Consider the following 15492-nt stretch of genomic DNA (forward strand, 5'->3'; position numbering starts at 1 on the left):
CGCGAAGGAGCACGCCGCGAGGTCCCGCCTCTGCGGGGCGGCGGGTCTCGAGCCGAAATGCGTCTACTCCTTACCCACTCCGCTAGGAAGAAACGGTTACCCGAGGCACGTGTTCACTTGCTGCACGACGGGAGCCCGGGAAGCCACAGCTCATTAAATACTCGGTAAGAACATTTCAACGGACAGCACAGCCACCGGCTATGGCGTTCCTCGTGCCCTGCGGCAACTCGCTACCTCGTTGAGCCCTCACACCATCCCACGAGGCGGGCGTTATTGCTTTCGTTTCGTGGACAGGGGGGCGAGTCCCGGTCCCAAGCTCCCGAGCGGCAGGGCCGGGACACGAACCCTGGATTCGCACCGTTTTCAAGACAATCGGCTGACTTCGTTCACAATTTTTTTTTTTTTTTTTTTGAGCCGTGCTAACACATCAGCGATCATTCTATCCCTGCCTTAGATTTTGCTATTCAAATCTCGATCGCTGAGGAAGGAAAAGCAAGCGTTTTCCCACAAGAGGTGCTCGTTAATCCTATGTAACGCGACACGTTTCTAAAAAGGACAAGAGAAACCCAATTAATGGCAGGGATATAGCACACAGAGCTGCCTTTAAAACTTGAGCCACGGACAGGCTAGCTTTATGGGAAGGCCAGCAGAGAAGACCTTTCCGAATTATGCCTTTAAGTCAAACTGCTTTTATTTGGCCAAAATTAGAGTAAGATGACTAAGCCCGCTTTGGATGATTCCTGCAGAATCTAGGGAGGGCACCCGTGGGTCTCTTTAGTCACTCAGCTAAGAAATGTAACCGAATGAGCACCAGCATGGATGGCAGGACCTAAGCAGACGGATAATGGGGAGAGGAAGGTGAGGTGGGTGGCGGGGGACATTCAGTTACCTTCCACAAGGTGCAACTTGGCTAACCTTGTTTGAAGCAGTTCAGGGGGAAAACTTCGTTTCCCTTATGAGCCACGAAGACCAAAATTCACAGTGGCTCTCTTCTACGGATGCCTTTCTACCTGCAATGCTTAAGTGGAGTCTCCACAGAAAAAGTGACAACAGAAAGCCCATATTTTATCCGAACGAAAGTCCGAACTGGTCTCTAACGGCTCTGAAGGACAGTGGAGACACTTCAAGAAAGTCCTAGCACGCTGAGCAACGCTCATGGAACTCTCATGAGAAAGACGCGTGACCAAGGGCTGTGAAAGGCTTCCTAGCTGGCCGAAGTGTGAACAGTGACCTCGCGTGGCTTCCGATTCCTAGTGCGTGAACGAAGGCCCGGTTGGCGCTCAAGCAAGAGTTGCGTTGCAGGGGTAACGCTTGGTTTCGAGACCTTCAGGCCACAGTCCACGCCAACACAACAAAGGACAAGATGGTAAGGTCTGGCGCAAACGGTGTTGACTGAGGCCAGGATGAGGGAACAAAATCGGGGGGACACCAATGTTGCGAAGGCGCTCGCTTCTCCCGAGGGTTCCGTGCATGCAAAAAGGCTTCAGCCGAGGGAGAGCGGGGCTGCGTCACTGCAGGTGCTTAGAGAAACGAGTGTCACAAACATGGCTGATGTTTAAACTGTGGATGGTGTTTAAATGGCAACAGACAAACAAACACAAAAGGGTCATGACGTTCAGGTGGCAGCAAGGCGATACAGCGACATACCGGAAACAAGGTGTCAGTGGGAAGCAAAAAAACCGTCAGCGGTCTTGCCCTGGATGCAGCTCTGTACTGGGGACCTTACTGAAGGTTTGGAACACGGCCGCTACCTACGAACACCGCTCGGTCTCCCTCCACACTAACCAGGAATTTTGGAGTCGTGCGGTTCGAGTATAAACAGGTACATTTCCAGTCCAATGCAACATTGCCATGACACACGGGCCTGTGTTCACTGATCAGGGAGCTGGGGCAATGGCATCGGTTTTCTCAAACGCCTACGCAGATGCCTCCTTTCCCCCTGCTCGCTTACTTACCTGTGTTCACCTCGGCAAACAGAACATGGGCCGAACTAGCAGTGAACACGCTACAGAGGCAGCTGCGGGCCGGGTCGGACCCCGCTCTTTCAAAAGGAGACATTCCCTGCATGCAAGGTCACTTAAAAAAGGTGTGTTATTAATTGCAACAGCGCTTCTGTCCGACTTTGCAGAACGCATACCAGGTGACTATGCATGCGGGAAAGAAGTAGTTATGGAAATGAAACACAAATAAAAAAGGCAAAATATTGCAAAAACAAATTATTTTATTAAGTGCAAAAAACAAGCCGTAGGCAATAAATAGATTAGCTCTGGTACATGTCCAAAGACCTCGGTGAGCATTCTCTCCAGAACATATTAAGGCAGTGAAATTATTCTGAACATACAGATTTAAAAAAAAAAAAAAAGAAAAGAAAAGAAAAGAAAGGAAAAGAAAAGAAAAGAGAACTCTACCACGTCCCTTTACACATGCTGGAGGGCATCGGGGAGCTTTACATGAATTTCAGTTTGGGCTCAAAGAGAAGGTCTGCTCCGTTTGAGAGCGCGCAACAGATAGAGTCTCTTACTTCGAGCTCCAGCACTCGGAACTCTAGCAGCTCATTTTGGTCCTTGGCGTCCTGCATTTCGTTCTTCAGCTGACTCTCTTCCATTTCCAGTCTGTAAATCTAGAGCAGACGCACCTGTGGGTTAGCGGGCGGGAGGACCGCCGTCCCCGTGGGGGCCGCAGGAGACGCACCCTCCTCAGCGCGGGCGGGGTGCGGGGGTGGGGGCGCCTGCACCGTCCCTGCCAACCCCCCCCCCGGGGGGCCTGGCCTGGAAGAGGGGCTCCTCATAGGCTTGCCGAATAAATGAGCGATGGGGGAAACTGAGGCACGGCGCCACTAAGTCCCTTCCTGAGGTCAAGTGTGAGGGAGGCAGGAACGCACCATGGGCGCTTCTGATCCCAAAGCCTCAGTGTGGTCTTTTCGCGGGCGGTCTGGCCCCCCAGGATGAGCACCCCCCCCCCCCCCCGGACAGACAGCACCAAGCTGCGGCAGGAAGGCACAGGCCGCCACTGTGACCCTGCCAGAGGGCTGAGGAGAAGGCCTAGTGGAAGCAGTTCTCCTGAAGGCACGAGTCCGTCTGGGGAGGTGGGCCGCCTGGTCCGACACCCGCCAGGAGACACTGGAAAAGCACCCTAATGGCTCCGTGCCTCAGTTTCTGTCGCAGGGGCATAAAGTCCTGCAGCCAGGCCTGACTCAGATAAGGCACACCTCCTCCTGCCCGGAGAACCGGAGGGAGGGTCTCCACTGACGGGGTCCTGCACCCCCAGGGGACTCTTGGAAACAGTGTGTTTTCTCCATGGCTCCCTGAATTTAGTGAGCAGGACACGACATCTCTCCCAACGCACAGGCCCGACCTGCAGGGCAGCGGCACGCCCTGTCCCCGAGCTCCAAACGCTATGGAGAAACACAGGGCAGTGAGCGGCCACACCCGTCAGGGGCAGAGCTGGGGCTGGGGGCGGGGGTGGAGGGGGGCAAGCCCGGGCTCAACGCTGCAGGTGTTCTAGGATGCTCTAAGGCTGAGGCCTCACCCAGGTCTGGGGCGGCTGGCATGCAAGGTCCAGGAAAAGCAAACCTCTGTGGACACAAAGTACACCGGTGGTTGCCAAGGGGGGGTGTGGTGGGAGGAGACAGGGAGTGACTACAAATGGGCACAAGGGACCCTTGTGGGCCGCGGAAAAGGTCCTAAAGCTGCATTGTGACGGTGGCTGCACAAAGAAAACAAAACAGAACAACACTCTGGATTGCACACAAACGAGAGAAACATAAAGCTGAAGTCTCATCCCAAAGCATTAAAACCTACTCCCCCTGCTGTCTCAAGAGGCATCTGGAAAGTTCCATGACCGCAAGAAAGAAGACAGGCTCAGCTTTGCCAGCACCGAGGCCTCCGGTCCATGAACTGGACTGTGACGGCCTGAGAGCCTGCCGGGCGGCCAGCGCCTTCGGTCCCCCCCTGCCACGTGGGAGGGAGGGGACCTGCCAGGGGTTCCAGAGCAATGGGAGAGGCGGCCTGGAGAGCCCCGTGGAGGGAGGGCGGGCGGCCCTCACTGTGTCTGCAGGGCGCACGCCCTGTCCCAGAGGACAGAACCGGGGCCGAGGCCTGGGAAGCCCCAGGAATTGGGCTCGGACTCAATGGGAGGAAGAGGTCTGTGCTCTGAGAGCCGGTCAGGACCCAGACCCACCATGGGGGCAATGGGACAGAGTCTCAGTCGGGCTGAGCCTCTGAGGTCCCTGATTCTCTGAGGGGGCGGGAAGGGTACTGACGCTCACGTACCTTTTCCAGCAAGTCCTGGTTTGTCCTGATGAGAAGCTGCTTCTCTTCAACCCATTTGGAATCCTAAGAAAAAGCACTAAATATGTTCACGCTTATTGAAGCAAACAGGTGCTCACACAGCAAAGACTGAGTCAGCGAAAAAAAGTCACCTAATATAAGGCTATGAAAAGGTCATGGGGCGCCTGGGGGGCTCAGTAGGCTAAGCGCCCGACTCTCGATTTCGGCTCAGGTCACGATCTCATGGTTTGTGAGTTCGAGCCCCGCGTCGGGCTCTGTGCTGACAGTGCAGAGCCTGCTTGGGGTTCTCTCTCTCTCCCTCTCTCTCTGCCCCTCCTCACTTGTGCGTGTGCTCTCTTTCTCTCTCTCAAAATAAATAAGCATTAAAAAAAAAAAGGGACTATGAAAAGATCAGAGAAGAGACAGCAGCTAGAAAGACCATCATCCCTCTACACCTCTACACCCAGAAAAGCGAGCCGGCGGGATCGCGGGGTGTCCCTTCCCTACCGCTCAAACGCTCCCTGAAAGCAGAGGGGGCCCACGCGGAGTGTCATTGCCAGGAAACCAGCTGCAGAGCGACCAAATCGGCACGGCCCACCCACTCAGGCCTGCTCACCGCACCCGGGGTCTCCCCCACACCCGCGGACACGCTCTCGGGTGCATCCTGGTCCCTCTGCCCGTGAGGCCCTAACTACCTGTCTCGGCCCGGGCAGGTTCCTGTCCAGGTAAGTCCCATGAGCGCACGGCACTAGGTCTGTCTTTCCACCGTGGCGTCCCCAGCCTGTGCTCCATAAACACGGCAGGATGGATAAAGGAACAAACGAAGAACGTTCCTCTTCCCTTCTCTCAGCTCCGGCGGCCTCGGCTTCCCTCCACCTCTCACGTGTCACCCTGCACTGTCGCTGGGTCGACACATGGAGGCCCCATGAGGCCATGAGTCCCTGTGAGGACGGAGCCCGTTCTACTCATCCTTGTATCTGGAGCATACTGTCTGCAACTGTCCCTCCCACCTCCACGGCCCTTTGCAGTATCACTCTGCAGCTCCTCCCAATGACAGACGGCATCGCCTTCTCCAGCCCTGAAGCCAGGCGTGGCTGTGGCGACTTCGGCTACCGGGATACTCGCAAATGGGATTCAAGCAGAGGCTTGGAATGCACCTGTGCATTGAGGCCTGTCCTTTCTTCCGGTCCCCAGGCCACCAGGCAAAGACGCCAGGTCGGAGAGAGTAAGAGAGATGGCGATGAGAGACCATGAGCCGACACGGCAGCCACAGCCGGCACCAGTGCCCAGACGGGACAGAGAGGCCATTGCAGGCCACCCGGGCCCAGGTGACCCAGAGAGCAGCTTGTAGCATGAGCCCCGGTAAGACCAGCAGAGGAACTCCTTACACGGCTGAGCCCAATCCAAACCGCTGACCCACGGAATTATGAGCAAATCAATTTTTTTTCTTGTTTTAAGCCATTAAGTTTTGGGGTGGTTTGTTCCACAGTGATGGCTAACCGATGCATTATCCCTGCACGCCAAGCACAGAGCCTGGCGTGAGGCAAGCGCTCTGGTGAGCGCTCACTGAACAAATGGACATTTGCTTTGTCCCAGCGTGGCCCTTTCATTTATAAGGTGCTGAGAGCAGAAAAAGCCCGCAAACATAGGACCTAGCATCCACGGGTGGGGCGTAACTTAGTCGAAGACGGTGGTCAGGAGCTATGTGAGCTCAGCCTGGAAGAGGGGCCGAGGGCAGTGGCAGGTGGACGGGAGTCTGAAAACAGCCTTCTCTCCCACCTGGACTGTTCCCCAGGCTGCTTCCTCTTACCACTTCTGCTTCCCCAGTATGTGAAGGATTATTATCACCCCCATTTTAAAGATGAGTAAACTGAGGCACAAAGAGACAATGTCGGTCGCGTGGGTTGTGCTACACGCCTGCCAAGTCAGTCCCGGAGTATGGGCTCTTCACCGCTGTCCTGCCTCCGTGGAATGTTCTGGACCACGGTTATGTAAGCAGTGCCCAAGGGCTGGCCGATCAGCGCCGGCCACAATGCTGCCGCCGTGGGCGGCTTCGCGAGTACCCCCAGCCCTGGTTACTGGCCGTCTGCCTGAATTCGAATATCAGCCACCACCCGAGCCCTAGAGCCACTAACTGCTCAGAGTTAGTTCTAAGCCATCTGTTCAGAACCTCATACACCCCCTTCCCTAAACACCCACCGCCAGCCCCCGTGTCCCAGCCCAGGACCTCGGGGAGCCCTTGCCAGACCTCCCCACCCCCTACCCGCACGGCACCCCCACCGTCAGGTGTAGCCACGTGACTGTTTTGGTGAAACGTGTCCAGGGAGCAAACTGCCTCCTCCTGCCCTCTGAGGGGGAAGGCGAGCTGCCGACGGGGCCGTTATATCCAGGCTGGTGCCCCAGCGCTGGATCCCTGAGTAACCACACGGAGTGGACAACCCCCCGGCCTGCGGGAGGGACAGGAAGGGTGCTGAGTAGGAAACAAACCTCACCGCGGTAAAGCCACTGCGAAGTTCTGGTTTATCTCCTACCGCGGAGAGCGCGGCCGACCCGCGCTGACCCCTGGGTGATGTCGCCTTTGGACGTTACCCTCTGAGAGGCTGGACCTCCGCCCAGACCACCCTCCACGGTCTCCCCCAACCCAGGGGACGGGTCTGGGGCTGGGCTTTGCCTCTTTACTGTTCCCTGCTGTCAACCGGGCCTTGTCACGTTCAGAGAAGGTGCACGTGGAGGCGACTCGGCTCCGAGAAACTCAGGGACCTGGAGGGCACGTGACGGGGCCACAGCCGGGAAGCCGGGAGGCGGGGATCCCCTTCACTTTCACAACTGGGTCTTGAGAGCCAGGGGCAGCTTTTCGTTCAGAGTCAAGTCAAAACGGGTTGTGGTCACCACCTCGCTTTGTGAAGTGTCTCCCACTTCTGAGCATTTGGCCCACAAAGAAAACGCCACGTTAGAATTTCCTTTCGTGGTTTGATTTCTATAAAAACTCTGCAAACAGGCACCTCAGGTAGGATATTCTCGCTGGGCTCTGCTAGGGACTTTTTCTCTAATGTCTCTGGAGCAAACCACACAGACCGTGGAGGGGGTGCCCCGCCCCCCAGCACCAAGGCCACGGGGACACCACGAGGGGACAGAAACGCAAAGAGCCGCGTGCCCGTTCTACTCACCTGTCCCTTCTCGACGAGCAACTTCTCCAAATCTTCGATTTTCGCCTGACACCTCAGCAGGTCAGCTTGGAGCTGTTCCCGAGTCTGGAGAGAAAAGGACCAAAAAGTGAGCGGGTCACCGCGAACGGGTGACAAGGGTGGAAAGGACCGCGCCACGATCCGGGCCTCGGAAGCACGTCCGTGTGGGGGAGCACGGGCTCGCAGGCGGCACGTGGGGTCGCTCGCCTGCACGTGATACACGTTTAAGAGCCGAAAGACCTTGAGGGGCCGTCGGCTCTGTTCCCCTCGATTTTCCAGACATTGACACGGAAGCCTAGAGAAGGGGTTCATTTCTACAAGGGGGTAAGTGAGCCGGAAGCCAGATGTCAAGGTCCCCACCCTGGCTTTCTGACCACGTGCAGTGGCTGCCTCTACCAACGCTCCCAGACACGTTTCGTGGGCCCTTTATCACCTACGGGAAGGGCTGAAAACCCAAGTGTCTCAAGGACCGGGTGGGTATGTAAGTAAGGGAAGCCGACTGAGTGTGGGGTCGCACGGGGGGTGGGGATCGGGACCAACTGAGGCACACGTCCCCTCTCAGGCGAAATCCCCACTCAGCCGCGGCCCAAAGCCGCCACCACGTGAACAGAAAGCCCGCTGTTGCCCGGCCGAGCACGTTGTGAGCCGCCGAGAGAGGTAAGGAACCTGAATTTCTACGCGAAATCTCTTGACTTTTAAACGCTGGCAGCCACAGGAGGCAGGCCACACGGAGCCCAGCCCTGTTACCTCCTCCCACCTACAAGGTTACAGGCTGAGCTCCACTGCGGCACAAGAAGCTTTCCTCTCCCCCACTCCAGCCTCATCCGCCACCCCCTACCTCCCGGGGCTGTCGCGGGAACGATATGGGGACTGTGCCGGGTAAAGCACTGTGTCTGGGGGGCCCCTCGCTTTCAGAAGGAGGGGCAGGCAGCCGCCGGCCCACGTGACTCCCGAGGGTGGGGTAAGGACCAGCGGGTGGAATTTCCTGGAAGGCAGAGCTCAGCCCAGTGCAACAGGGAGCCTGGCCCAGTCCTGGGTGGCCGGCGGGGACCAAACCGCCTTGAGGGCTGGGAGCACGCCGGGATGTGCACAGGGGTTTCTCAGCCTGGGAGGGAGAGGCGGGTCCTTGCTGAGCCCTGGGATCTGAACGCATTCCTGCCAACAGACGGCACGCGTGACGTGTTTCGGACCACAGCATCGTTTCTTCTGGCTGCGCCCGCAGTCACATGGTGGCCCACGGGTTTGCCCACGGTGTCCCCCCATCAGCTCACACAACCCCCTCCAAGCGTCAAAGGCGGGGCGCGGGGACCCGGCGTTCTGCGCACTCACCCGGGCCTCTCTCTCAGCATCCAGCGTCCCCCCCACCTGCTCCTGAAGCAGGGCGTAGGCCCGCTGCAGGGCCTGGTACTCCCTGGTCAGCTGGCAGAACCGCAGGTCGGCCTCTTCTCTCGTCGTCGTCTGAACGTGCGGGAGAAGAGAGACACAACAGGGCGCGTGACGTGGTGAGGCTTCGGCCCGGAAGCACACACCCGGCCCTCACAGCCGCTGCCCACAGTTCCTCGGGGGGAGCCGGTCACCGCCGGGATGTAACTGGGGACCCCGGGTGACAGGCTGCGGGAGGAGACGCCGTCCCCGTCGTCAGCGCCCTCCCCGGGGAGCTCGCGGCAGCCGGGAATCCCTGAGTCACGTGCAAGGGAGGCAGGGGAAGAGCGCCCCCGAGCCAGCCCGGACCCCACGGGTGGACGTTTCTGTGCCCCCTCCCTCCGTGCTTCTCACTTCGGGAATCTCTCCGAAGACAACCCCCCAGGAACGCAAGGGTGCAGCGACTGGCTGGCCAGTGGCGCATCTTTGTGGTTGTGAAAACTGGGAGGCGCCCGTTAGGGGACACTTGTGACATTAAAGGCTCCGTGCGCGTCCACGTGAAAAGTCCCGCGTGCTCACCAGAGACGGGGACGTGGAACACGGCGTTGGGTGCCGAAAGCTGCCCGTTACAAACTGTTGGTGCCAGAGGAAAATCGAAAAAGGCCCGTGTCTGGTGTGACCGTGCTCTACTCGGGTTTCCCCAGAGAGCCCAGCCGGCGAGGGGCGGGCGGGCGAGGACAGAGCCGCCCTTCACGCCTCTGTGAGTCCGGCTCACTTAGTGCCGCGGTCATGAGCCTGGATGTGCGCGCTGGTCGGGGACCGTGAGGCTGGTGGCTCGGGGTGAGAGGGTTTCCGGGGGTTCTTCCCGCCCTCCACGCTCTCCAGCACTGGGAGCGTTCTCTCCTGTGTGAGGCATCGCCTTCGTGAGGACAAGGCAACCGTGTCCTGCCCGCCAGGTGGGGTCCCTGTGCGTGCATTTGTCGGCGTGTGTATGTGCCTCTGTGAGCATTGTGAGCCTGTGCATACGTGTGTGTGCATGTGTGCCCGCGTGTGCAGGGGGGACAGGGACAGACCACCATGCAGCAATTTTAATTGAAAAGGTAACAGCGAGGCCACCACTGGGGTGGTGAGATGGGGAGGGGGGGGGGCGGGGAAGGGACCGCTACATGCTGCCGGTGCCCCCCTTGCCTTCATGGAGGCCGGGCCCAGCAGGGGCCTCCTGCCCTTGAGGCTGCAGGCTGAGACGTCACAGGTCCTCGGGGCCGAAATCTCTACACCGGGGAGCGACAGGGGCGGTTGTCAGAGGCCGGAGGCGTGTGCCCACAGCACCTCAGGTGCGGGGGTGCTTACATCATCCAAGTCTTCCTCGGGCGTGGCTGGGGCCCTGTCCGTCCTGTCCGTGTTGCAGGAGGTTTCTGACAAGGTTTCCGAGTCCACTGACTCCTCATCAAATCCAAAAAATGTCTCCACAACATGCTTCTGGAAAACGCAACGTGCGTGACATCAGGAACGGACTCGGCATGGCCGAGTCCCCCCGCCCTGGCCGCCCAACCCACCCTGTCACCCCAGGCACGGGGGCGACTACGCACACCGGGGCCCCAAGGGCGTCCCAAGAGGCGGTTGGCAGGGTCTGTGATTGAACGGGTGGAAAGGAGGCGGCCGAAGGAGGTGGAGGGTGGGGACAGCAGAGCACGCTGGCCTGACCCTGGCACTCCTTCTGCGGGTCCCTCGGCCCCCCTGAGCGCCCACTTCCTTCTCCATCAGACGGACAGGGAGCCCCTGCCTCACCCGAGAGCGCAGAGTGAGGTCACGCATCCACTCGATGGGCCCTCGATGGGCCCGTGTGGGTCCTACTAAGGAGGGGCAGGGGGCCACGTGAGACGTCTCGTTCTACGTGCCAGACACGGGGAAAGGTGAAGGGGGCAGAGGGCCCGCAGATGGACCCCGGGCTCCAACCGGCTGGGTGAGTGTGTGGCCTGGGTCCTCACCGGACCTCCACTGAGGGGCAAATTTTGTTTAAGTTTTGAGTATAGAAACCTTGAGGCACTGAAACGATGAGAAGGAACAGTGCAACGGACCCCTCACGCGTCCATCGCTCAGAGTCAGAGGAAATTTTACCGCTCTGTGTGCCAGCTTCCTGGCTACCCCACCCAGTACTTTGCCCACCCCAAATACCGTGATATATGGGGCTTTGCACACATGCCCACATTCAATCGGCAAACCCCCGACTGGGCACCTTCTAGGGGCACACACTAGGCGGGGCCTGGGGAGCACCACCTGATGAACACCAGCCGTGCTCCCCACCACAAGGAGCTTCGCTCAGTCTCCTGGCGGGGGGAAGGGGGGGGGGGTCTGCAGACATCAACCCACAGTCACCAGATCGACCTCCCTTGTGTTAGGAACAATGTTTTGTTCGTTTGTTTGTTTCTTACAACCGATGAGTACTTTTCATGGCCATGAAGAAAGAAGCATAATTAAATCCACAGCCGAGCCCCAGGCTCCCACTGGTTCACCCAGAACCTGGCTTTTCCCAGAGCCCCCTCCCCATCCCTCACCCCCCAGAGGGATCGGGGCACACCCCACATGCTGAGGACCCGTCCTCACCTGCTTGCTTAAGCGGGCATATGTCTGCAATCTCGTGCACCCAGATGTAAGAAAAATGTGGCCGGTACCACAATTACTAACATAATTAAGGGGTGCCTGGGTGGCTCAGTCGGTTAAGCGTCCGACTTCGGCTCAGCTCATGATCTCACAGTTCGTGGGTTCGAGCCCCGCGTCGGGCTCTGGGCTGACAGCCAGCTTCTGAATCTGTGTCTCCTTTTCTCTCTGCCCCTCCCCCCCTCATGCTCGCTCGTGCACTCTCTCTTTCTCTCAAATATAAATAAACGTTAAAAGATGTTTAAGAAAAAATAGAATAGAATAGAATAGAAAGAAAGAATTCTGAATCAGGAAGGGAGAGGGAGACAGAGTGGACTGCTCTGTCATCTTCTACAGCTAGAGCGTCTCGAGAGGTTTTGCTAGAGGCACCCAGGAGGACAGTGAGGGCAGAGATCTGGGCTTTTTTATTCCCCACCGTGGCCCAGAGTCTGGCACACTGGGTCAACACCGGTTTTTAAATGCGTATTCGTGAACATGTCTTTGTTAACGAACTCAGAGCGAAAGCAACTCATTTGCCCCTAGTTTCGGGCTCGCGTGCGACAGCCCTTGCCCTCACTCACGCAGCCAGCACCGCTGGACCCCCGCCTGGTTACCCGCCCCGGGTGAGTTTAGCAGGTAGGACTGTGGGGACCTATTAGGTTCTGTCGGCTTTCCATGATTCCTTCTCTCCAAGTAGAGGTTGCAGACAATCATATACCCCAATCTCCTCTCCAGATGAGAAACCTCACTTGAATGCAGGCATCGAAAACTCTCCAGACGATTTCCAGGGGGCAGCGGCCACGACATCCTGATGGTGACAACGGCACCTTCAGGAGCGACAGGTCTACGGCACTCAGAGGTCCTCTGCACGCACGAAGCTCGCCGCCCCGAGCTCCAGGCTCCTCATTTCTCCGGGCAGCCATTCACCCGACCCTATTTCTTGTAAACACGGCTAATTGCGAGGCCTCTGGGGACAGTCCTTGGACTGGCAGCAAGCAGTGACGCACGCTGAACCATCCTGCCACAGTCTCTCCAAAGCCTCGGGACACGACACCCACGGTCAGCCTCGCGGACTGTTGTGACGCCTCTGTTCGTTACCCGGGCTGATCTGCCTCCTGAAACCTTGCAGGACGGCTAGCTGGGCACTCCGCTGCCGAGTCCTGACACAGGGCGTTCCCTCCGGATGCTGCAGATGTGCGTTTAAAGTGCTGCTTTTGTCATCAGCCGAACCCCAGACCCAAATGGAGCCCCTCGGTCCAGGGTGGCCCCAGAGACCAAGACCCCAGGGAAGCATGCAGCGGTGAGGGAGGCAGGATGAGGCTCTGTAGGGAGCAGGGCTGGGGAGGCCAAACACTCACATTCTGACCCTCTCACAACAGGAGGCGAATCTGCAGATGCCTCGACCCCCTCTCCCCCACCTTGCGGAACATACAGGCTGGACGAGTTTGTTTCCTGGAAGGATTAGGTTCTTAAAAGCTCTTGTATTATGCAGGAAGTCTAGAAGTACTGCATATATTCATGCCTTTGTTAATAAATGCAAGAGAGAAACAGACATTGGAATGCTTAAAGAGAAAATCCGGGGGCTGGTTTCTTTAAGGACAACGCAACCGGTGCCTTATGCTGCATTTTCAAAATATATGTAAAATAATAGCGCCTGCCTCCGAGGAATGACAGAATCATCTAGAAAACATGGTTTCCTCTTTCTTAAAGAGCCAAGCACTGGGGAAATCGTTGAGTTTTCAGAGCGTCCACCTTGCTCAGATCCCCCGGGCATTTGTTTCCCGGGAACAGATAGTTTGGGAGCATAAACCCCCGTCTCTGCTCAGGGTGGCACATCTTCCCTACGGAAGGAGCTCGCTCGTCCAAGACTCCCATTTTCTCTACCCCCCGGAGTCTTGCCTTGCTGACTCCTCTTTACAAACGAATCCAGGGGTGCCTGAGTGGCTCAGTCAGTTAAGCGTCTGACTTCAGCTCAGGTCACGATCTCAGGGTTTGTGAGTTCGAGCCCCACGTCGGGCTCTGTGCTGACAGCTCAGAACCTGGAGCCTGCTTCAGGTTCTGTGTCTCCCTCTCTCTCTGCCCCTCCCTGCTCGTGTGCTCTCTTTCTCTCTCTCTCTCTCAGAAATAAATAAACGTTTAAAAAAATAAAAATAAAATACAAACTAATCCAAATGTTTTAAATGCAGCTTGGGCCCAAGTGAAAAATAAACGTGTCTGGTCCGTTTGCACCTTGCACACACAGAGATGGTCGTTCTCAGCAGATCAAAAGGCCCCGGGGGAGGGGGGTGGGGTGTAGTGTCTCCGAAATAAACATCCCTCCGCTGGCTCCGGCCTCTGAGCCCCGTCTCCTGTCCCCCGGCATCACTCGGGACCACCAACCGCCAGCTCGGAAGGGGCCTCCCAGCCTCGGCCGTGTCCTCGCTCTGAAACCGCGGCCGCCCAGAGCCAGACGCTTACCTTCATGCTTGTAGGTCATCTCCTGACAACCGGAAAAGTACAGACACACCAGCGCACAGAGACAGAGGAAAAAGGAAAAGTACAGCACGAAGAGGATGTACTCCATTGCCGGGCAGGGGGGTGGAGCCCGTGCGGGCCCCGTGTGCGCCCCGTGGGCCAAAAGCAGCCTCACTGGCGTCTGCTTGCAGACCTCTCTCAAGTCCTAGTGGAAAGCGCTGCCTCTCTCCCGGAACATCCTCCTTCCCTCCACCACGCCGAGCCCACTGTGCCCGAGGCTTCCTGCACAGAGATCGGGCTTCGTGGGCAAGGCCGCCAGCCCAAGGGCAGATCCAGGGGCCAGGCTGGCACACTAGTCACACGGCTTCTCCCTCCTCGAGCTGCCTTGTCGTCAGCGCCCTCCCACAGGCCCCGGGTGATCACGAGGCCCCCCCGGGGACACCACACTAGCAACCACGATGGATGCGGAGACAGCTTTCTTCCAGACCAGAGCCAAAAACGAGGAGGCGCCTCCCGCCTCGTGTGCTTGGGCAATTTGTCTGTCCGTCCCGGCCACCCCACGTGCACCCTGGACCCACTGAATTCACAGGATTCTCAGTGATCTGTCCTTCAGCATTTGTTTGACCGTTTATACAGACTGATGAAGCCACTAGCCACAGGGGGACTGCAGGGGTGCAGGCCCGGTGCTCCCGTCCACGCAGGGCCCCCACGGAAGCCCGCATTTCTTGGAGAAGCTTCTCTCTGCGAAACATCCAAGGTGAAAACCCACATGTTGAAAACAATGGGGAGATGACACCATAAAAAAGTAAGACCTCTGTACTTCGAAAGATATTCAAGCGATACTAAAAGGCGAAGGGCAACCACAAAAGCAAAACATAGGCAACCAAGTGCATATATAACTTTCAATTTTAATCATGCTTGATACTCTGCTCCTTTCAAAGTAGCCACGATACGAGCTATGCCCCCCAAGCCTTTCACTCACGTTTCCAAATGAGGAGCTCCCTGGGCCTGGTTCAGGGACAAGCCTGTGACCAAACTGAGCCAAGCAACGTGCGCCCTGGGACTCTTGCTGGAACCACTGAGGAGAGACGCCCTCCTACTACAGAAATTGCTAGGCAGTGTAACACCAGCTTAAAGCCGCCGAGGCCAATTAGGTGACCCCGTGGGGAGAGCCCACCTGAGAAAGAGCCCAGCCCAGAGGAAAGCAGGGTGGAAAGGTGGAGAGACACGTTCCCGGCAATATCATGTGGGCATCTGGATCCAGCCGTGCCTGAAACCAGCCACCTCCAGACTTAGCAGCGATATAAATCCCTTTCCCTTCTTAAATGACTTTGGGTTTTTGAGACTCCCAAATGAAAATAATCTTGGCTAATGGAAGAGGGGATGATAATCCTAGAAATCATGCCGTCTGCAAACCGTTGAGTTCTGGGACAAGCCTGAAGCCAATTTCTCTCCAGGCAGCTGTGCGCCTGGCCCCTCAAGAAGAAACAGGGACCGCCTTTGTCTGGCAGGTGCCTTCCTGGCCCTGGGGAAGCCATGAGACGTGTCCCGTCCCGCTGGCTCTCGGACCTACTAAGACCTTCACC

At 57.6% G+C, this 15492-nt stretch overlaps 1 protein-coding gene across 8 annotated transcripts in view; it reads right to left on the bottom strand.

Annotated features, from left to right (window-relative positions):
* Positions 1 to 15492, bottom strand: part of JAKMIP1 (janus kinase and microtubule interacting protein 1) — a 137043-nt gene that overhangs the window by 25864 nt on the left and 95687 nt on the right. For 7 of the 8 annotated variants that reach the window (XM_045474607.1, XM_045474613.1, XM_045474606.1 and 4 more), the window contains 5 exons: positions 10166 to 10294; positions 8783 to 8911; positions 7436 to 7519; positions 4272 to 4334; positions 2522 to 2620 (listed from right to left, as the gene is read on the bottom strand). In XM_045474607.1, the coding sequence (XP_045330563.1) occupies positions 2522 to 2620; positions 4272 to 4334; positions 7436 to 7519; positions 8783 to 8911; positions 10166 to 10294 (504 nt within the window). Of the gene's footprint in view, positions 1 to 2201; positions 2621 to 4271; positions 4335 to 7435; positions 7520 to 8782; positions 8912 to 10165; positions 10295 to 15492 lie in introns of those variants that run through there. The other variant, XM_045474614.1, reaches the window with a different exon arrangement.

The sequence above is a fragment of the Leopardus geoffroyi genome, chromosome B1 (assembly GCF_018350155.1).
Source record: "Leopardus geoffroyi isolate Oge1 chromosome B1, O.geoffroyi_Oge1_pat1.0, whole genome shotgun sequence".
In the NCBI taxonomy this organism is placed as follows: domain Eukaryota; kingdom Metazoa; phylum Chordata; class Mammalia; order Carnivora; family Felidae; genus Leopardus; species Leopardus geoffroyi.